At 45.7% G+C, this 23907-nt stretch overlaps 1 protein-coding gene across 1 annotated transcript in view; it reads left to right on the plus strand.

The window, feature by feature from the left end:
- PAPPA (pappalysin 1) overlaps window positions 1-23907 on the plus strand; it is a 230519-nt gene that overhangs the window by 68889 nt on the left and 137723 nt on the right. The window contains exons 6-7 of the mRNA XM_032478289.1: window positions 2478-2599; window positions 9889-10387. Of these exons, the coding sequence (XP_032334180.1) occupies window positions 2478-2599; window positions 9889-10387 (621 nt within the window). The remainder of the gene's footprint in view (window positions 1-2477; window positions 2600-9888; window positions 10388-23907) is intronic.

Raw genomic sequence — 23907 nt, forward strand, 5'->3', positions numbered from 1 at the left:
TTTTCCTCCTTAGGTCTTCTACATACCTCGAGACTGAACCCAGACTGCTTTACACCCACTCTGTGTCATTCTTCCTCTCTCTCCATACCTTCACGAAGGTCTCCCGTGATTACTGCAGTCTTGAAAAGCCCATTACTCTCTCCTACGTTATCTGTCCACTTTCCTTCCAGAACTTACTGGATCTGTAGTTGATACCTATTTGCTTACTTGTTTATGGGTTGCTGCGCCCACGATCTGCACGCTGCGCGAGGACAGGTACCGCACCGAAACTGCTCGCCCTTGGATGGCCAGTGTCTGGTATTTACAATGTGCTGGTAACCAGAGGCCATCCAATGACTGCCCACCGAATGAACAGATGCAGTAATGAATGAACATGCGACTCAGTGATTGAACATGAGGGAATGCACTTTGTGGGGCTCTGTGTAAACAAGGCACATTTACTGTCTGGTGGATGATGGTTTGTCCACTCTTTAAAGTATTTACTGGGAACCTAGGATGTGTCAAGAACTCAGTGAGGTGCAGGTGACTGTGTTGACTGTATGTGTATCATCCAAAACAAAGCATCTGAAGAAATGGAAAGGCCCAGTTGCCATTAAGGTCACTGCGACCCCTGATTCCATCCCAGGATGTTTTTAATCTCATTGTCATCATAAAGCCCATTATGTGACTCTAGGTTGCAGCACATGGGTTGTGGTCACTGTAACGGAACTGCCCTGCAGAGCGGTGCTGAGCAATCTCTCTCTCGCTCCTCCTCATTCCCTGCCTACAGGCATATTTGTATAATTGTTATTATTGCTAGTCCAGGAGTACTTCATACATGCTGAACATATATAGAAAATTCAGAAAACCAGAAGGAACAAAAATAGGGAGGGAGGAGTCTTCCTGCGTTCCACCGCCCCAAAATTAGTGCAGGTAATATTGTGTCATGTTAAGATTATTTGAATAGCACTGAGATGCTCCTAGAGATACAGTTTTGAATGACTTTTTCAGTTAACATTTTAGCTAACACATTTTCCATGAAATTTAATAATTCTTGTGAATATTTTTGTAATACCCACTTACCATTCCACTGAGCAGATTAATTTTAGGCCATTTAATCATTCTCCTGTCACTGAATATTAGTGTGCTTGCGAAATTTCTACCTATGTGTCTGGTTTCATATTTGCAGTGATAAAGGTGGGGATGCAGAATCTGCAGTTTGAGAGTCTAGACTAGGTTAATCATGAGTCTTAGCAACATGTCAGAGTGGCTGGTATTCATCTATCCACCCGTTAAACTATGTACGCTGGCCACTGTATAAGCCGAGAAGCAGGGGCGTGAACTGTTCAGATTTGGTTTGGGGCTGAGCTCCCTGTCAGCCGGGTGGAGGGTGAGTGGGGAGCACCAGCAGACTGTGGTGTTCACACACACATTCTGCCTCCCCACGTGAACCCAGGGGCTGCAGAGCTTCCCTGCGAAGGAACAGTCCTAAGGCTTGAGATAGGATTCCTCCATCATGTCTTCCAGGTAGCCAAAGAGTAGCGATTCCTTTAGGAAAGAGGTATTGGCAGGAGCACTGCATTTTGAGAAATAATGGGTTGGGTTGGGACATTTCTGGACATTTTCCCTTCCCAGTCTTGCTACAAGAGTTGCTCAGATTTGCAGCATTTCAGGCTCACTCTGGTACACAAGGAGAGGGCTTATCTTTCTCCCTTCCCTGCAACTGCCTCCTGAACAGAGGCCAAGTCTGGAGGACAAGTAGGATCCCAGAGGCCGTGTGGCTAAAGGCAGATTGAATCCAGATACACAGGACACTACATGGTAGGGGGAGCCACCGTAGTGTTCCACTTCTGGGGCTGGTCCACTTGAGGGGTTAGCTTGCCCCTTGGAAAACTGCTAAAATGAATTAGATGGCATGGTAAGGAGACTGCTTTAGACTGTTCAGTCAGAGAGTGACTCATCCATCTTCAGAATGTCTGGGCAGGAAGGTTCTTTTGGCATCGTCTAGTTCAGCCCAGTCATCTTCAGCTGAGGGAACTGAGCCATGCCCCCTTCCTCTTTAATACCTAGGGTGCAGGATGGTTCCTGCACATGGTAGGTACCTGACAGATACTGTTAAAAGAATACAATTTGAGGTTGGATGGGACTAAAGACTTTCTCACAAGCACGTATCAAATCTTCAGTGGAACTTTCGATGACTGATAAAATGAAGATTAATGCATGTAGTAAGTCTTCGACCTGTTGATGCTGGGCTGGTTAAAATGAAAGAAGTGTATCCACCACCAGAACAGAAGCCACTGAGGCCCAAACAAGGTCTTTGCTGGGCAGTAGGGAGGAATTTCACTTATGGTCATATTCTGGAGGCTCTGGCAAAGACAGGGAGGGGAGGATGGGGTAACACAGGTGTGTTGTAACCTCTGCCTTTGGCTTAGTGGAGTCAGGAGCTCAGTCAACTGTTCCTAAGTCGGTGCATCTTCCTTCTTTCCTTGGCCTCCTAGAGAATTGGGATCAGCATGTGACCTTTGCCTGGAGGGGAGAATCCTGGTGCAGTTTGCCTTCAATGCCTCCTCCCCGATGCCCTGTGGCCCATCGGGACACTGGAGTCCTCGCGAAGCAGAAGGTAAGCCGGCCTGGAAGCTCTTTTGCAGGTTGAGTGTGCAAAGAACTCTTCTGATGTAGATGTACTTTTATAATTTCAATGGTCTTTTCCACATACTATCTTATTTGATCTTAAGATCACCCTGCAAGGTCAGTAGTCCTTTTTTTTTTTTTTTTGTCTTCTACCCCACCCCCCAGCTCTATGGCGATATAATTGACATATAACACTGTGTAAGTTGAAGGTGTACAACTTCAACTTGATGATTTGATACACGTATGTATTGCAAAGTGGTTAGCACAGTGAGGTTAGTTAACATATCCATCACCTCACAATTTTTTTTTTTTGATGAGACCATTTAAGATCTCTTTTCTAAGCAATTCTCAAGTGTATAGCACAGCATTGTTAACTATGATCACCATGCCGTATGTTAAAACTCCAGAATTTATTCACTGTATAACTAGAAGTTTGTACCCTTTCCCCTTCGTCAGGGCCAGTATTCATGCATTCATTCAACACAAGTCTTTTGAGCACCTGCACTGTTCTGGGTGTGCTATCCCACTTTGCATATGAAGAAACAAAATCCCTGAGACACTAAGTAAGTGCCCAAGGCCACACACCTGATATAACACAGTATGTGTGTGTTTTATGTACACCCGAGCCTCTGACAGCCTGTGGGTACAAACGAGGTCACATTAGAATCAGTACACATATTTGGTGGCCTCAAGGCATCACTAGCCTTTGATTCTTCTTCCGTTAACTCTGGGAATACCCAGGGCATTCCCATACGTGTCACAACTATTCCGCTCAGTTTCCTGTCATGTAACCTCTTTTTGGAGATACATTTATCAGCAAAACACTTGAAGGAAGTGTCTCACGATTGCCAGTGTTGTGGGCTCCACCCATGACCAGACCTTCCCAGGGGGCCAGTAATCTCTGTGCTCCCTAATAGTACCATTCGCTGCCACATCCACCAGGTTTTCTATAGAAATGAAGGAAGTGCCTTTCACCCAGTGTTTTCTTGCAGTGTCACTTGGCCCTGAAGCAAGGCAGCTTAGAGAATCTCGTGGAAAATTGCCTATTCTGTTTCCTTCTGCAACGTCTCTTTCTTTGGGGCTCAGGTCAAGCCCCTGAAGGCAGGCTGACGGAGACCCCATATTCTCCTCTCGCCCTCCCTTGTCCTCAGAGACTTCCGCTTGGAAACCCCCTGTCAGTCTCTCGTGCTTTTGTGCACACAGGCCAGCTCATGCCAACTGTCTTTGGGTGGGGACCCCAGTCCAGCACAGAGAGCGGAGTCTGACTCCTCACTAAGGTTCAGCGAGAACGCCTCCATTTTCCTTTATATGTTTAGAAAGAAGGTTAACAAAGAAAAAGTCAGAGATAGAATAAAGCCAGGGAGAGGGATCAGAGAGGGAAGTGAGGGAGAAAAAAGACCTCACTGTACTCTGTTATCTTCCAAAGTAGCTTAAAATAAAAATGAGAGTCAGACTCGGGAACTCTAAACAAATCCATCTGGAATGTAAAACGCGAGGGATGTCTGGGAGAAGCCCTCCGTTCAGCCTCACAGAGTCCCAGGCTGTCAGACTTGGAAGGGATGCCTGGTTCCCACCCAGCGCGGGAATCCCCTCTGTGCCCTCCCTGCCTGAGGCTCTCCTAACACCAGCCTGTGGATTTCCTTGGCCTTCCTCCTGTGGCTCCATTTGTTGGAAAGTTCTCCCTGAAATCCTGCTGGGTCCTTACAGAAGAAGGACTGCACCTCTTCCACCTGACTGTGCTTGTGTGTGTGCACCGGTCTCATCTCTGCCCGTGCTAGGCACGCGGACAAGGCAGAGCTGACCCTCTAATGGGGAGTCAGGTCAGCAAGCGGGCGGTGACCCTCGGATGTGTGGAGGCTCATGTTAGTTAGAAGTACAAAGCATGGTAAGAAGGGGACCCCACTATGAACGGAGACTCATGGCCCCCCCGCCCCAGGAAAAGTCACCACACCAGGGAGCAAGGTACATTTGAGAAGGTGAGAGAAGTTTGACATATGTAGAGGTTTTCTCAGTGTGAGCTGGCGGCTTACGGGGTTCCTGAGGCTTTTCAGCGTGTCCTCAAAGTCCAAAGTTATTTTTACAATAATACTATGACGTTGTTTACCTTTGTCACTCTCATCCTCTCTTGAGCGTACAGTGGGACCTTCCAGAGGCTGCATGGCATGCGGTGTTGTCCTGCTCTGGGTTCTTGTGTTTTAAAGTTTCTCAGTTCTAACTCACAATATGGTAACGGCTGATAGATACAACCCCCATAAACAAGAGCTCTTCAGTAACAGGAGAAGAACTTCAGTGGGTTTGGAGTGCAAAGAGAAAGGTGTGGCCTAGGGAGTGTGGACTGGGGTGAGACGTCTAATGAGCAGCTGGAGATGGGTTTGGATTTATACTGACGGCAGTGAGGGGATGCCACGTGTCTTGGCAGGGGGCTGAGACACGGTCAGATGTGCCTGTTATAAAGATTGCCTGAGCTGCTCTGTGGCAAAGAGACTGGGGGAGGAGTTCACTGGAGGAGAGGGAGCATCCAGGTGGCTATTACGTGATTCCAGGAGAGGGATGGTGGTGGCCTACGTGAGGTCCCTGGCAATGACAGTAGAGAAAAGTCGATGGAATTGAGAGCTATTTGGGAGGTACATGTAGCAAGACTCTTCCCTGAGACTTTTCTGGCTAAAATCATCTTGGTGTGTTCTACCACTTGAAGGAATGAAACAGTTTCCTAACGTCTTCCCACACCTCCGTCCAACCAAACTGTCAATTGGCTGAGTGTGTTCCTGGTACGTCCCTGAGCCCCTTAACACATGACGTGCAGGACAGAGTTCCACCGGAAGCACTGAGCCCCCTGGTTCCCCGAGCTGACTCAGGCCTCCGAGGAAGCCCAGCAGCCCCGGGTTTTCCTTCAGGAGATGCAAATTTAGTACATGCAGGCCAGGAAAAGACACTGGTCTTTTTTTAGATCATCCTATTGCAGGCTCTGTGATCCATTTGGCTCAGACCCTTTTAATATTCTTGAAGAAATAAACTTTTCCATGAGCCAAACTCTACAATTTATTTCTCAACTCATTTTCATCCTATTTATCTTTGTGTGTTTAAGTTTTTGGACTTCCCAAACTAACATAAAATTCCCCAATCCATGAGCAGTGCCAGACGTATCTTTGGGGTTGGGGAAAGAGCGTGGGGGTGGGGAGGATGACAAGGTTGGGATCTTGGTCTGAACCCAGTCATCAGTGTACTCTGCCCTTGAGTGAGTCACTTTGCTTCTCTGAAGATAGCATCTTACCCACAGAACAAACGTCCTTTCCAGCTCTAATAGTCCACAGAGCTGCAACCTTATTATTTTAACGCCGTATTAACAAGGTAGAAGATTCTTCATTGGACAGATATTTATTGCAAGCCCACTATGTTCCATTAACTCCATTTCATGGACTTCAGGTGAATATAGTCACAGAAATTCTTGCCTTTGGCCACAGAAAGTGGTTGTACTCAGAAGAAACTATATTTTCCCATCTCTTGAGCAAAAGCTGTATTTCACAGATGAATATTTTCTGAGGCATCTGATACCATGGTACACTTGTAGCTCAGGAATTAGAAAGCTTGATCTGATCAATTCAAATCTCTGTTAAGATCACTTATGCGGGCATAAAATACACTGCAACTGCTGGGTTTTCCATGAGCGATTAACAGATGGCACTCACTGTTTTCTTTTCTTCTTACTCGTGTGAGTGTTTTCCCCATGTTTCTGCCCAAATATTTCAGGTATGCTGAAGTATCCATCTGGAAAAAACTTGGCACCAAGTTTTTATAGCTATATTTGTGTCAACAGCTGCAGTGTATATACACAAAGATATGTGAGAGATGTCTGTACAGATTGTCATAAACGTACATTTAAATCAGAATACATATGTGTAAAAATATTCACACACGTATATGGCCTCATTTCTAGCGGATAGCTTATACGAACACGTAACTTCATTTGGTCACCATGTATACAAAAATATATCAGAAATGAAGCATCAGTACTTTTGTACCTTCCTTCCTCCTCCCCTCCCCTCCCCTCCCCTTCCCCCTTCTCCCAGACTTAGCACCACACATCCAGTTTCCCAGCTGTGTCCATTTTTCCTCCGTATGGACTCTGATTTGTCTTCATCTCCTCTGATGTTCCCTTTATACAAGTGATAGGTGTGTGTTGTCTGCATTAGTACAGCAGTTTCTTAACTGATTTCACTAGACTAGAAGCTCTTCAAGGGCAGAGACCCTGTCTGCAAAACCTTTTTTTCCAGGGATGACATCCGAACACTAGATACAGACCAGGCAGTCAATATTTATTCTTTGAATGGCTGGTTGGACGGATGGATGGATAGATGGATGGATAGATGGATGGATGGATATATCTGTGACTCTAAACATTGTTTTTTCTGGAGGACAACTTTCATTTGCTTCCTTAAAATTTTTCCGTATCTCCCCCCATCTCTCAGCATAAAGTTTAGTTTCCTTAAAGTGACATACAAGACCCTTCCTAATCTGGGTTCTGCTTAGCTCGTCAGCCTCACCATTTGCTGCTTTCCCATTGCGCTCAAACCCACAGTCATCTTATTTCATAATCTCTCAACTGTTCTCTTTGCTTGGAATACCTCCTTCTCCCAAGCTTTTTCTTGTTAATTCTTCCTTATGTTTCAGAACAGAGCTACTATATTTGTGAGCATCGATTAAATATTCTGTCCCGTTTGAGGTTTATAGTACCCTGGTGGGATAGGCACCGTTACGGGAGGTGATACAATGAGCTGTATTTTATCTCATTGTTCATTCCTTCAAAGCTTGACATGCTCTCTCTGGACCAACAGTATCACATAGTATTCTACTCCCCACCAAGGAATTACTTAACCATCAGAGGCTCAGTGTCCCCTTCCATAAAATGAGTTTAATAAAACCTACATCATAGACTTATTGCCAGGATGAAAAGAGCTGAGGCATGTAACGTGCTTGGCACAGCGCCCCGCGCGCAGAGGATGGTCAGTGCGTGAAGCCCAGTATTATTAAAGGGATCCCTGCTTCGGGGGATGGGTTGGACTCAGTACCCCTTGAGGCACTTTTTTACATCAAACGTTTGTCTCTGATAACCAAGCAAGCACACAGTTTGCTAATATTTCTAGTCCTGTTCACTTACTTGAGCATAATGACCAGGCTCACTTTCCTGTCCTTTGGAAAAGCATTTGGTTCCTCTGTTGACTAACAAGAAACCGGGGATGAAAGCATGAGCCAAACAGATTTGTCATCGTTGCTCTCCTGTGGCTTCCCACCACTGACAGTCATTTTCTCCAAGGAGGAGAGAGCGATCCCTTGCCAGTTCCAGGAGAGCCCCGGGTGGGGGAGGGAGGGCGGTGGAATGTTCACCTGGCACTCGCCATCACACAGCAGGCTCTAATACTCCATGGAGCCTTAATTTCTTTTTTTAACTCCGTATTAACAAGACAGAAGATTCTTCTCTTGGCAAATACGTATTGAACATCCACTGTGTTCACTATTTATGGGCCAAGCACCGTGTTAAGCATTGAGTGAAGCAGAGCTGCAAAACAGAGACAAATGGTAACTATCTTACAGGATTTGGGTAAGAATCAGATAAATTAATGGCCAGGGGATGTGCTTCATAATCTATTAAAATGCTGGCCCCACTAAAGCTTATTGAAAGAATAAGTGATAGCAGTGCCAACAACCCACAAAGTCAAGAGAATCGGGAACTCTTTGGGTTGGAGAGTGAACGGGAAGAAAGGTTTCAGCCTCGGTAGGAGTCTTAATTTGTGCCTTTGACTTAAACTGCTGGTCTCTTCTAGCCAGCGTTTGCTACAAGCAATCAATGAACCTGGCCCAGGAGAGGTGGAGGGGATCATGGAGTTACGTCCATCTCTTCTTGTTCTGATGTGTTATGTCAAAAAAAATCCTTTGAATTTTCCTTGTTCTTGCCCACCCCACCTCCATCCCTACCCCTTACTTTCTTCTGTTTCCCTTCTGTTCTCCATCTCCACTGGGCATGTCTCTTCTCCCTTGGCTGGGCAGAGGCAGGGACATTGGAGGCATCAACAGCTTTAGCTGGAATGGCTTTCCCACCCAAATTGGCTTTCTAATTTTCATATTTTGGTGATTCCTGTTATGTTGTGACACTATTTGTTTTTCAAAGATTGAGTTTTCCTTTTGGCTTTAGAAATATATGGCATTTCCACCACCACCCCCCCCCCCCCCCACTGATGCTAAAGAAAGAAAGAAAGAGTGTGGCAAATAGGACAACCTGAGATCCTCCACCCTACCCTCACCAGCTGACGTGTATCTCTTGCTCGACACCCTTAAATAAATCAGAGCCAATCACTGCATTGAGTCCTGATTACTTTTCTCAGCAGTGCAGAGGAGAGCTCTCTGAGGGTCTAGGACTAATGATCTCAGCAGAGAAAAATTCAGAAGTCGCTGCAGGCTGAGATCAGTGGGGATGAGGCATCGTCTCCCTGGGGAAAGAGTGGAAGAATCTCTCCTTCCCTCTCCCCCCTCCTCCCCCAACCCTCCCCTTCCTGAGTCAGACTGGACGGAGCTCAGAGCAGCTCAGTGGTATGGAATGACCTCATGTGGAGAAGGGGAGGAAGAGAGATAAGATGGCTCCAGGGCTGTCTTCCAGCTCTGTCATTCATGGTTCTAGACAGTTTCCTCCCAGAATCCTCAACCCAAGGGGCAGAAGCTATCCTTACTTACCTCCTCTTTGCTGGAAGTTTCTGATCCTTCTGCCATTCCAAGCGGGTTATACCAAAGTCGGAGAATAACGGGGAGCTACAGGATGAGACGAAACTGCGCTCTACTGTTGACCTTTCACCTCAAGCTGTGAGACTTTGGTTAGTTCAGTCCACATTTCTGAGCCTTAGTTGTGTCACCTTAGAAATGAGTCCTTGAAAAAATTAAACAAGTTCAGAGGACATAGTTTTTAGCAAATGTGTGTCCCTTCTTTCTTTCCATCGGAGGCAGAAAAGCCTACAAGTGAAAGATAAGGAAGGAAAATTTGGGCGTCAGCTCAATCATAAGACACTTACTTGAATATATAGTTTTGGCCAAATGTCTGGTGATTTGTCGAGATCTGTATCACAGGAGTGGGGATGAGCTGGGTGCTGTGCATACAGCAGATTCACCAAGACACCGAGAACCTTCCTTCTCTTTTCCCCCCTTCTCTGCATTCTAGTCTGGCCAGTGTCTCCTGAGGTCTGCAGGAAACTCTGAAGACTTTCAGGAACTCACATTCTCACCTCTTTTCCACAGGTCATCCAGATGTCGAACAGCCCTGTAAGTCCAGTGTCCGCACCTGGAGCCCAAATTCAGCTGTCAACCCACACACAGTGCCCCCAGCCTGCCCTGAGCCTCAAGGCTGCTACCTTGAACTGGAATTCCGCTACCCCTTGGTCCCTGAGTCTTTGACCATCTGGGTGACCTTTGTCTCCACTGACTGGGACTCTAGTGGAGCTGTCAATGACATCAAATTGTTGACTGTCAGTGGGAAGAACATCTCCCTGGGCCCTCAGAACGTCTTCTGCGACGTCCCACTGACCATCAGACTGCGGGATGTGGGCGAGGAAGTGTATGGCCTCCAGATCTACACGTTGGATGAGCACCTGGAGATCGATGCCGCCATGTTGACCTCCGTTGCAGACAGCCCGCTCTGCCTGGCGTGTAAGCCCCTGCAGTACAAGGTGGTTCGGGATCCTCCTCTCCAGGTGGATGTGGCCTCCATCCTACACTTCAGTAGAAGATTCACAGACATGTAAGTGTGCTTGCTGGGTAAGGGGACGATCAAGTGGGTGGGCTGTGGAGGGATGTCAGGAGGGTCAGAGAGGCCTGCACTGGAAGAAGGTTCATCACAGCCAGACTCACTTCAGGGGATTCGCAACCTGGCAGTGGGTGTAGAATTGTCTCAACAAGGTGGAGGAGATGTGGGAAGAGCAATGGGCAAAGAACCAGGGGTCCTGACTTTTGGCGGCAGCTCCAGCATGTTAACTCTAAGCCTCTCTGACCTCCCTGCAACTCAGCAGTAAAATGAAGGCAGTTGGATGAGATTAGCAATGAGAAAGTCATTTATTACTGGTGAAAGTACAAGAACTGCAGTTCGCTAATGATTTTCTTTTTATATTAAAGAGTATTCCTGCACAGTGATTGCGTTCTCAGTGGGTGAGGAGGGGGTGAAGTTACAGCAGGTTGGCTGGGAATTGAGCATGTCCTTGGATGCTCGCATGAGAATGTGGCTGGAAGATGAACATAACCAGTAACAGCCTGTGCTCTGTTATCTGAGGTAGAAGAGAGGTGCCTACCCACTTGATCTTAGGAGCCCTTGCAGCTCGAGGTCTCCATCATTCTTTTTGGATACTCATTGCTTTTATGTGAGATAACATTTGTCCTTAATATTCCTTTCTCAGGCCGCCTCTCTGTCACCTCTTCCTCAAACATCCTAATGATTTATGTTTTATGAGCAAGGCCACCTTATAATGAAGTCATTAGTGCTTTTCCTGTGTGCCAGACAACGGTCTGAGGTCTCTGCGTCTTTTACATCTTTCATCCTCTCCACAACCACAGCCCTATTCTCCTTCTCATTTTACAAAGAAGGAAACCGTAGCTTAGAGATGTGAAGTCACTGTCCAAGATCACATAGTTAGGAAGTGGTGAGATCAGGATTGGAATTCATCCTGACTCCCAAGCCAGTGCACTTAACCACTGGGTGGTTAAAGATGGATTCTGATCTCTGCTTTCATCTAACAGATGAGGGAGTCTTCTCCACACCTACCTTGGGTACCCAGAGTCTGTGAAGTCAGTCACCAAACGTTCGCTGGACATCTGCTTTGTACAAGTGACATCAGTAAAGAACACTTTGAATGTTGGAAAGAACAATAGCTCAGGAGTCAGACGCCTTGTGTCTAGCCCCAGCTGGTCCACATACTAAGTATTAGATACATCAGCCAGTCTCTTTGAGCTTCGATTTCCTCTTCTGTGTGATGAAAATATTGAAGTCGATGGTTTCTATAGGCCTTTTGTGGCACTTTCTTTGGTTCTAAGCTGATATAAGATACAGCCTCTGCTCCGTCTACTTGAAAATATTTGCTAAGCCAATTATTAATAGAAACCAAGTTCTGGAGGAAACTTTTAATCTTTTTAAGAGACAGAACCACTTTCAAACACTTTACCAGCACTTCCTTTTACAATGCCGGCAATTAACGTGCACATCGCAAGCAAACCCTCGCCCATTCCTTGACTCAGAGATGGAGAACATCTGTTTAAGAGCTCAGAGCGAGCACTTGGTTTGTGTTTGAGAATGTACTTAAAGGATCGTCTTGCCCTGAAAATATTCCATAACCCTGTCCCTTCCATCTCCTCGCTTGTCTAGAGTGGTAAAGTTCTATAAATATGCGTCCACTTAAAATTTCTGTATAAAACAATGAAGAGAAGAAATAATAGACATCTTAAAACCTCAGTTTAAACACAGCTTTCATTTTCTTGCCTTGAGTTAGGAGCCTGTGAGCGCTGACATGGGTTGATAAGTGTGGAATGGTGGAAATTAGACTGAAGAAGTAAGAAACACTTTGGGTTCTATTCTCAGCTAAGTCACTAGCCTGCTGCACGATCTTAGGCAAGTCACTTACCTTTTCCAGGCCTCAGAGATGTTAAATCTACAAGGAGGTTGTCCTAGGCCTGTGGGTCTCAAACTCAGTTGCACCTTATGAAAACTTGGGAGCATTTTGAAACCACCTCCGGCTTACTTGCAACCTCTCCCCCTTCCAGTTACTGATTTAAGTGGTAAAGGAAAATAAGGCCTGACCACTAGGACTTTAAAATCTCACTAGATAATTCTAATATGTTGCCACGTTTAAGAACCACTGCACTAAATCCAGCTCTGAAAGCCTGGCTCCCGACCAGCAGTGTCCATTGGACCTGGGAACTTAGAAAGACCAGGTTCTTAGGCTCCAGCCAAGAAGGCTGAGAAGCTCGGAGCACAGGGCCTCTCCAGATGACTCTGATGCTGGTAGAGTTTATAGTCACTGCTCTAAATGATCTCGAAGGCCCAGGAATCCTCAAGGTCTCCACTCATACAGCTACTGCTTCAATTTGCAAATATGTACTGAGGACGATCTATGTGCCAGAGTCTGTGCTGGGAGCTGGAGATTCAGGGACAGCTCAGACCTCGTCCCTTTCCTGTTGACACTCACACTTGAGCAGACCTTCACCACTTGGTAAAAATGCCACATCCTATGCCAGTTTGCCTCCCAAACCACCGCTATTCAGGGCCGCCCTATGTACCATTTGTTCTCTCAGCCCAACAAATGTTTCTTTGGTCCCCACTGTGATGCAGGCACAAGGGCGAGACTGAGGACTTCACTGACCTTCCTCTTTGTCTTTCTTGAGTCCCAAGGAATTTATTGGAGACCTGGGCTGGGCCGGGCTCCACTTCCTGACTTGAAAGTTCTCTGAGAGGAAAAAAAAAACAAAAAAACAACATCATTCCAAGTCAACCTACCACTTCAACTCCTTTATCTCTTGGTAATTCAAGTTCTAAACTCCAACACAAATACCTCTTTGTGTGTGTGTGTGTGTGTGTGTGTGTGTGTGTGTGTGTGTGTATTTTACGGCTTTCACATTTTTTCCATATCAAATAAATTGGCTCTTAGACAAGTTCTATATAAAGCCTGTTTTGGAGAAAAAGAGGCGAGAGGGGAAAAAAATGCTTTCTTTTTCTTCCCTGACTCAACCCATTACATGATTCCCTTTGACCTTTGTCTTCATTTTTTTCTCTCAACGAAAATATTTATTCTTTCTGTTATCTATACTGGAGATAGTTTCCCAAGGTATGACATTGATGAAGGGAGAGGCTCCCGTGCTTACCCAGTGGGCGCTTCTCATAGACCGATTGCTTTTGGCCGGTGCAAGGGAGAAATGTGGACCGTCTCCCGTAAGTGGAAGCCTCTCTGTGGAATGAAGACTGACACTGGCAGAGGGAAAGGGGGCCAGGGCAGACTCGGCTGCTAACTCACATGGGACATGGAGACCCACTGCATCACGGGACTTTATTTTTCCTGTCTGTAGCATGAGGGAACAACATATTAAGCTTTTCTCTGTGGATAGGAGTTGTTCTTGGGGGGCAGGTGACTCCTTCCCTTTTTTGGTAGTAAAAGGGGCTTAGCACAGATTGTTTATCTCCAAATCAGTACCTACCACGGACCTCACTGGTTTTGGTTGCCCTAGTGAAAGGTGTAGTGGGTGTACAATAATAATAACAGCAGCAATAACAACCATTTACTGAATATTGACTCTGCTTTAAGCACCTTTCAGTTGTATATGAGGCAGGTGAAGCTCAGAGGAGTGACTTATCCGACCTAATACAGCTGGTAATGGCAGAGCCAGGTTTAAAACCCAGGTCGAATTCCAAATTCCACCTTCTCAACCACAACACCACGCCGCCTCCTGCTGTCACCATGCTAAGGCAGAGTTGTAGAGCTCAGGCATGCATCTGCACTGACTGAAGTTCAAGACACAGAAGTTAGAAGACGGGATTAGCACGCACGGGCCACCAGCCCCACAGTCAGTTCCTGAGACCCAGTCTGGAGTCCAGCAACACAAGACACACAGCCAGGTCTTTTTGTGTCTGGCTGGGAAGAAGGAGCACAGATACTTCTGGTTCTCAACGTGACTGCCAAGTGCTCCTGCACCGGGTACCACATTCCTTGGGTCCTTTGGAATCTCCAGATTTCCCTAAGAAGTAAAGACTCTGGAGAAAACTAAGCCTTTTTTTTTTTTTTTTTTTTTTGGCTTAGAGGAAGTGAGGTATAAAGCAAAGCAGAAACAGTGAATAGCAGCTCACTTTAATTATTCATCTGCTCATCCATCCATCGTTGGTTCATTCAGCAGATATCTGCTGGGTGTCTGTTACATCCCATGCACCGTGTTAGGAAATGGTGATACAGGGGTGTCCGTCCACCCACATGGTGTGCACACTCTTTAGGAGGAGAGAGAGTTAGGCAGGCATTAGCACTGTGGTATAGTAATGCCCTGATGGAGGAAACAGAATGTCAGTAGCTTCTAACCCAAACTTGGAAGACTTGAGGTGTAACTGAGGAATATCAACTCCCTGAGGACTAGATTTTTTTTGTTTCCTTATCTGCTGATGCAGTCCAAGTGCCTAGAACAATTCCTGGCACAAAGTAAGCGCTCAGTAAATATTTTTAATGGCTCTTGAATAAAGAATGGGAAGACAGATGGAGAAACTATCATTTACTAAGTACCCTCTATGTGTCAAGCACCTACTAGGTGCTTTACTTAAGTAATCTCATTTGACTTCAGCTCCGCAAGATAGGTGGTCCTGTCCCCAAATTACAGTTAAGAACCCGAAACTCAGGGTTTATACAGCTGTTAGGCTATGTAACCACAGCTGAGGTTTGCGCAGAGATCCGTCAACTCCACAGCTAGTTCTCTTATTCATTCTCTAGTTGGACAAATTATGTTGGTGTTTCCTACTTTGTTTGTGCCTCTCCGTTCCTAGGATCACTGATTTGGAACTAGAAATATTCTTAGAAATCGTCTCCCCCAACCAGCTTATTTGTGTACCCCAACTAATTATTGATTCTTCTTTCACATTCAGACCTGTTAAGCTGCCAACACAATCTCTTTTCCTTCATCTCCTTGGTATTCTCAATATGAGTCCTAGGGTAAATAAATAAACATAAGGAAAGGATATAGTCTTATGATCTGGGTGGAAATTCTCCTGAATATCAGTCCATATTTTACAAATCAAATCCCAGATCTCTTCCTCTGAATTCCACAGATTCAGAATGACCATCCATCAGTTCAAAAACTTTAGTTCATTCATCAGTTCATTTGCTCAGCAAATGTATGTTGATTCCCACCGTGAACCCAAGTACTTTCAAGGCACTAGGGATACAGTAGTGAACAGAGCAGAGAAGATTCTCACTCTCATTGATCCCTGTGATGTAGTTGGGAGAAACACACCAGAAAACACTACATAAAATCCCGGTTGGGTAGGATTTAGTGATTTTAGATAGGTGGTCAGGGAAGGCCTCTGTGAAGTGACATATGAACAGAGACCGGAGTGTCTCCTACTCACTCATTATAAAGGCTGGGTGATTTGCTGTCATTGAGATCCTGGCCTATTTGGAACATCGATGTCTTATTACATGATCGTTGGTCCTTGATCACTGTTTGGCTTGTCTTATATTTAACTGTGCTTGTGTGTTTTTTCTCTCTTACCTGCTTTAGATTCTCAAGTACAAACTTTAGCACACTCATTTGTAGCAGAATCAGGCGTCTATGCATGCTTTTTGGATAAATGAGCGAAGAATGAGTCAGCAGTAGCACAAAGTGGAGCCTCTCAGGAGAGGGGTCTCTTCTAGCACTGACACGTGGCGCCGCATTAAGCCCCAGGGGACTGGAAAAGGTTAGGCCAAATCAGGGTCACCTGAAGCGCAGGTGGCTCTCTCCCGCTGTTTCTATAGCTCTCAAGCTGAGTTTCCACCTCATTTTTTTTTCTCAGCCCCTTTATTTTTCCACGGTCTTTCTGTATGTCACCCAGTCATGCATTCTTTGTTCTAGAATGTGTCTACTTTTTCATTTGTTCATCAACTGAAAGGTGAAAGTCTGGTTTAATCATATGCAGTAATACTTCTTTCATTTGACGGATATTTGCCAAGGGTCTGTTCTGTGTCATGCACTGTGATGGAACTAGGAATAGAGCCCTGATTCCCTGGCCTCTTGGGCACACAGTTTAATGGGGAAACCAGCAAAGGAAACAGGTGATTATATGGCAGCATGAGAAACGTATGGTGTGACTCGCATAAGAAGGGTATAGAAAATATAAGAAAGATAGCTAACCTGGCTTGGGAAGGTTTCTTGGAAGAAGTTACGTCTAGGCTGAGACCTGAAGGGTGAATAATAGTTGATCACTGAAGAAATTTGCTATAGGATGGATGGTTGAAACCAAGTGGATGCTTGACAAAAATTGATAAGTGAATGAATGCATAAATGAATGAATGAATGAATGAACGAACCAATATGCTGTATATACATCATGGCAGAAGTGTATGTTCAATCTCAGATCAGCTTGGAGGGGGAAAGGTAGTAATATGGGCTGTCTATCCTCTTTGGTCCTTAAATCTGCTCCATCCCTTTTAACTGCTGTATAATATTCCACAGTCAGACTGTGCTGCAGGTTAATTAGCTGGGCATGTAGGTTATTTCATACATTTTTCTATTACAAACAAATGTCCTTGTGGGCATGTGTGAGAATTTCTCCAGGGTTGATACTGAGGAATGGAATGGCTGGGTTATAAATTACAGGTTTTTTTTTTTTTTTAATTTAAATGGATACAACTTATGGCATTCTGAGAGGGGATACTAGCTTACATCCCATCAGCAGCATGTGGAGGACATACTACTGTTCTGCATGGTCACTACCACTCAACAAAGTGGAAGTGCTTTGCCTTTGCTGACTTAATGGGTAAAACATGACTCCTCATTGGCAGTCTTGTGATTGAACATCTTGAGGGAGCATCTTTTCAAATATTGACTGGCTGTTTCCATTTGTTCTTCCGTGACTTGTCTATTAATATCTTTGAGTTATGTCTGGTTGTTAATCTTTTCACACCTCAGTGTTCCCCTCTGCTAAATTGGGATTTTAATGCCAGCCCTCCTGCATATCCACCCATGTTATTAGAATCTAGAGTGAAACATGTCGTCAAGAGGGAACTCTTAGTAATCACTTATGCATTGATACAGTTCTCAAATGCTAATTTAGTATGCTCCCTGGTTGGAAACCACACTGCATTCTGAAGATACAGTGGTTAACAAAAACCAACCCCGTTTCTGACCTCAGTGGAGTGTAAATTTAGCCGCCATCACGTATGCAGGTAGCATCTACTACTACTAGTACTAGCATCACTAGTGCTAATAACTACCATGACTCCTTCACATACGCTTAGTGTTTCTTATAAGCTTAGTGAGGTGCAGCTATCAGTATGCTTCATTTTAGACAAGCAAGCTCAGACTCACAAAGATAAAGTCATTCATTTAAGGTCGCACAGTTAATAGATACTGGAGCCAAAAGTTTTATAAGTCTCTTTGCCTGACCCCAAAGGGTATGCCTGGCAGAATTACAGACCATAATCATTGCTATGACAGGAAAAGAGTAAGGTGGCATCTTGGTGGATGAAGAGAGTAGATATTGAAACTAGCTTTTCTTATTCCCAAGAAGCAATAGAATAAACACACAAAAGAGGAGAGAGCTCTTTTTTTTTTTTTTTTTTTTTCATTTATTTTTTGGACATTTAAATAGATGAAGAGGAAGAGGCTTGACAAAGTGTGGACATCATGAGACCAGCGTGGTTTCCAGGAACCTGTTGCTGGAATGCATGCTCTAGGGTGGACCCCTTTCTGAGCAGGGCCTTCAGCCACACCTGTGCAGAATGGTCTTGCCTGCATCCTGACGTTCTATCCACCAGGACGGATGAGCAGCAGCAGGAGTGAGAGCTGTTTCTCCAAATCGAGACCAAATACCTCTGTTCCTAGTCCAGGCTAGCAGAGTACACAGTCAGCACAATCTTGCTCTAGTTCTGGAAGTGGGGCATCACCCACCTACAACTCCCTCTCATCCGTCTTAAGCCAAGTACCTCTTAGAATGAAATACGGATTCTGGGCATATTCTGGGAAGCAAAAGGGTTTAGCAAAATCAACAGATCTCCAGGGTCAGCAGCAGTCTTAAAAGTGCTGACTGCCTCCAAGTACCTTCACCATTTTGAAAGCTTGGAGGGCCCCTGTTTGGCGCTAGCACCACTGAAATCACTTACCTAAATGACAGTGAAACAGTCTGATGCATCACTGGACCTTTAAGCCAATGGCCATCATAATGACTCTTCTACAGATATTAAATAAGACTCATAGAAGTTAAGTGATGGACCCACACCTCTGCTGATAAATTCATTCATTCATAACAAGGGCCTATTGCGTGTTAATGTCCATGCTGGCTCTGTAATTCAAAATCTTACAACTGAATAGAGGGCCGGTCTGAATAACAGCCCAAATTAAAATGTAATTACAAACCAAAGATCATTATTATAAGAGGTTATAAAAGAGTGTAAGTCCTCCTTCAATTAAGGGGGATGTAAGAAGGCAAGACTGGAGATGTAAACAGGGGCCAGATTATGAAGGGAGTTTGTATTCATTCACCAGGAAGCAGAGGACAAAGCCAATTAGATCTGAGGTTTTTATAAGACTGGTCTTAGTGCTCTGTGAAGAAAGAATTGAAGAAGAATGAGAAAGTCCATTTAGGGGTTATTGCTAAAGTCCAAACCAGAGGTTATGTTGATTTGCATGGAGAAGTTGGATGAATTGGAGGAATGTTTTAAAAGTAGAACCGACAGGACTTGGCGGTGTATCGGAGGCAAGGATTTTAAGAAGGAGCTGTCCAATGACTCCCAGGTTTCTGGTTTGAGTATCTGGGTTGAGGGAAATGTTATTTCCTGAAATGGAGGAGTAGATTTTAATTTAGTGTTTTATTACAGGGTGGGGTAGAGCAGGAGCTCCTTTGGAAAACAATGAGCTAGTGGAGTTAGGTTACAGTGGGCGTCCTGATGTCACCTACTTCTTTGTTCTTTTGCTGTCCTCCCCGTGGGTAGGTAGGGTGGAATGGACTTCGTTGTCTGGCACCAATTCCTGATTTTTAAGAAAAAAAATTAATGAACAGGAGAGAGAAGGAAAATAACAGCCGTCAGAGTAATTACAGATGTGGGAAGAATGGAGGAATTTATCTCACACTGGGCATTGGCAAGAGGAGTGGACAAAATCCATTCAGTCTGTGTTCAGAGATGCTGAGAATCCTCAGGACAGGACTTAGTGGGTTTGTGTTGTGTCTGTTAAACAGGAACCTCAGACATTACTTAGGAGATGCTGAGTTCAGAGTCAGGAGATCTGATTCGCAGGCCAGCGCACAACTGCCTTGCTATGTGACCCTGACCAGGTTCCTTCAATGCTTTGAGCCTCTGCACCTAATCTTGGAAAAAGTGGGTGATGGTTCCTACCATACGGTCTCACAAGGGGTGTCCTGAAAAACTAATGAGCTAATGGACTTGCAAGAACATGATGCAATCTGGGGGAACTATAAAAATTTAAATGTTCACAATTCTTCCAATTGTTTGGTTTTCATTAGGCTTGTTCTTGGCTGGCCCGGAGAGTGTGTGTGAAAGACAAACACAGAGACACGCACAGACACACACATGAAACAGTTTCCCGTCTGACTCTACCCAAGTTCAATGTTGGATCAGAATTTAAAAAAAAAAAAAAAGATCATTGCACTTTAATCTCTGTAGCTGAGCTAAAGAAAAAGAGAGGAAACCCATCAAAGATCTAGCCCTGGAATCAGGAGACATGGCTTCTAGTTCTGATCTCCTGAGGTTTTGCTGTATTCCTGGTTCATGAGTCCCCACTGTAGGTCCACGTCCCCTTTCTATAAAGTGAAGGCCTGGGCAGAAGACTCTGAAGGTCATTTCCAGCTCTGACATTCTGTTCAGACCCTCTTTGAGCTCCTACCTGCCCCGAGGATGTCTAACTCCATAGGGGTGAGAGAGCAGGCTGCATGTCACACTGGCAGGAAGGCTGGACTGTGGGCTTAGAGACTGGCCATCTCTAAAGTCAGCCTTCCAGGTGCACTGGGGCTCTCAGAGCTCCTCCTTGACCTACTTTCTCTCTCTCTTGTGGCTTACCAAGCTCCCCATTTGGGACAATTTCAGAATGCAAGGGTGTTTTTTCCCTCTTCAGTGGCATTTTGACTTGACAGTGAGATGCCAGAGATGGGGGCTAGGTAGCATTTGCCACACCGTCTTCAGCTGCTCAGGCAAGGACAGGCATGGAGTAGATGGTCAGTAAACGTAGGTCAGAGAGGCGAGAATGAATGAATGAATGAGTAAACAGTTTGGCAGATCAGTAAGTGGTCAGAAATTCATGATAATACAGATGGTATCTGGTACATTGGAGGTCTATGGATGAGTCACTAGAAGAGGGAAAGGACCAAGGAAAACCTTGCAGCATGAGCTGAGCTCTCTCCTCTTGGGGCCTCAGTTTCCCTAAAGGGGAGGGGTTGGGCCAGATGACATTAATCAGTCTTCTGTTCACTTCACAGGCGTTTATTTAGTGCTTTGTAATGTGCCCCACCCGTGCTGGGCTGTGGAGACAGATAAAGCAGGTGGCAGGTAAGGAACAGCCCAGCCCTCTGAGAAGGGGACAAAAGTGAGAGAGGTGTTAATGACAAGAGAAGCGCAAGGCTAAGAGAGCCTCACTCAGCCTGAAAGGTCAGTGAGAAACTTCCGGGAAGGGCGGCACCTACACCAAGGCCAGGGGGAGGGGGTCGCTCAGTGGTAGAGCGCAAGCCTCACCTGCATGATGTCCTAGGTTCGATCTCCAGTGCCTCTGTTAAATAAATAAACCCATAAATAAACCTAATTCCCCCCCACACCAAAAAAGTAAAAATACACTAAGGCCAGACATTTCAGCCAGAGAAAGGTGAGATGGGTTGCTCATGGTGGCTGGGGGTAAAGTTTGAGGAGAGTTTGAGTGAGGAGGCCAGGAATGGTGCCTCACAGGGTCTGGACTTCAGGTGGGAAGGTGACGAGCCACTGAGTGTCTTTAGGTAGGAGAAAATCCTGATGAGATTTGGTTTTAGGACAGCTCTTTGGCTGTGTGCGGCTCTTGGGGTGGATGGAGGGAAGGGGCCCAGATCGTGAACGGTAAGGGAGGCAGGACAGTGTAGCCGAAACTGAAGTAGAAGGTGGCCCTGGGCTGCAGCAGTCCGGGTGGGAGCCTAGAAAACTGGTTGGGGCTGAGCGGTGCCAGTAGGATGGGTGTGCCCATGACCGGTCAGAGGGAGGAGGCAAGCGGAAGATGGCATGGAGGATGCCTAGGTTATTGGTGTCCCTGGAACACAGAATATGGAGACAGAAGGATGAGAGGAGGAGGTCAGATGTGCCCTCCCATTAAAAGTCTTTGAACTGGTGGCAAGCAAACAGCTACAGTTTACTTTGCGCCGTAACATTTGTTTTCTGTGTGCAGATTCAGGAGCAATGGAGGTGAGCTTGTGCGTGTGTGTATTCATGAGTGTGTGTGTGTGGTGGGGGTGGGCAGACAGGACCTGTGAGACCACCTGTTTTCATCATCCGATTCTCAAAGTGTTGTCCAGTGTTCTCAAAGGTCCCCTGGGGGGGTCGTGGGGTTAATCTTCCGTAACGCTAATACCTATAATGTTACACGGCATGGGCTTTGTTTCGTACCTAGGATTAATCATTCACTCATGGGCTTTAATACAAGCCAGACACCACCTCACTGCGCCTCACGCAGAGCAGTGCCAGTCCCCTCTTCCATTTTAATGCTGGCGCTCACATTCTTGTTGCCAGAGTAAGAAGCAGGTTTTTTGTCCCAGCTTCAATACCCTATAAACAGAAATGTTTGAACTCTTCTTCCATCCAAGGATGTTAGTTGAAAATGCCAGAAAAGCTGGACTCTGCCGTTAATTTTCTGTATGACTTGGGGTAACTTACTTCCCCTTCTCTGGGCTCTGATATCCATCCCACGGTGAGAAAATAAGCAAGCGGTATCCGAAGCCTGATTTCTACATTTTTGTTTTCCCTTCTTGAGCTCAACTCCTTGAATACAAACTCAGTCCCCAAGTTTTCAGCAGAGAGAATTCTGAGGTGCTGAGACCCCCTACTGTCTAGGAATTAGACTCGAAAACTCTCAGACCTGGAAGGAACACTGAAGCACTGACACTCTACAAATGAGAGAACTGAGCCCAGAGAGGGGAGGCCACGTCCTCACAGCCACACAGCCCTTTGATGGAAGAACAGGGAACTGAACCTAGGGACCCTGATTCCCAGTCCGGGTGCTCCTTCCCCCGCATCACAGAGTGCTGGAGTTTGGCCAGACCTTGGGATTCCGATTTGAGCTTAGCCCTCTCTGATCCTGGAGCAGTCTCCGTTGGTTTCTCAGAGTGAAATCAGAGAGCTCTGACATTAGTAACGTCACGGCAGCTGGTGCTGGTGAACGGGGTGGTATAGGAAATGAGAGAACGCATTTGGCCAAGCTCCAGGTCCACGTGACCCTCCAAGAGCCCTCATTTCAAAACAAACTCAATCTTTTAAGTTCAAGTTCTCCCTCTTGTCAGAAACGTGACTTCCTGCTTCTAAGAAGCCAGGCTTACAAAAGGGCTCAGAAGACTTCATGGACATCAAATGGCTCTTACAAAATAGCGTTTTGATGAGTTAAGTGTAAATGAATCAGAAACATAAGGATTACATTTTCCCCAAGCGCACATGGGTTTCAAAATTCGAGGGGAAATGTAGTTTGCTAACTGCACGCCGACTTTCACCGAATCCAAAGCATTCTTGGGGAGGGTGGCGGGGTGAGGGGGGAGAAGAAAGAGAAGGCCGGCCCCCAAATGGTTTTAGATGTGGTGCCAAATTCGAAAATGCCGTTGGGCTCACCCTCTGCCAGTAATAAAATTGCTGGCCACCCAGAGAGGCCACAGGGAGGAGAAAGGAGGTTGCTTTCCCCACTAGCCCCTGGTCCTCGACAACTGTGTTCAGTTAGTGCCGCTCAATCACCAGCTGTCACTGGGTCCCTCCGCTCCATTCGCTGGCCCCGGCTTGGCCTCCGTCTTCACACTGTGCTTCCTGCCTTGTTTACCTCCAACTGTATCTGGTGTTTTGGCTCCCAGGGGTCTTGGCGACCGGTCAGCTTGTCACAAGCCCCTGCTCTGTAATCAAGAGACCTGTCCATCAGCAGCAGGGGTGTTTGGGGAAGCTGTCACACATCGCCTTTGGTTGCATTCAGGAAAAACAAGAGTCCCTTGTAGTTCTTTTCCTCTCTCCTTTCCTTAATGCTCTCCAGGTGTGGCGTTTCCCCCCAAACTGGTAAATGTCTTCCCTTCAGATCTCGGCCTGACACCGACAGCCAGTTCACTCTCAGCGCTGCTGTTACCTTATCCCAGGATTTGAAACTCTCTTTTATAATTTTCACGTTGTCCCTCCATTCTTTCTCTTGTATTTTATTTAATTGCACCAAGAAAGTAGAAAATCATTTCAATTGGTAGTAAGAGATGATTAAAACAAAATAACAAAGGCCTTGGCTGCAAACTGTTAGTTTTATTAAATTTGCTACTGTGTTTTAAATTGGTACCAGGGCAAATCTTTGGACAATTATATCAAAGGCTGCTGGAATTAATCAGTTGCATGTATACATTTGCTCCGT

The sequence above is a fragment of the Camelus ferus genome, chromosome 4 (assembly GCF_009834535.1).
Source record: "Camelus ferus isolate YT-003-E chromosome 4, BCGSAC_Cfer_1.0, whole genome shotgun sequence".
Lineage (NCBI taxonomy): Eukaryota > Metazoa > Chordata > Mammalia > Artiodactyla > Camelidae > Camelus > Camelus ferus.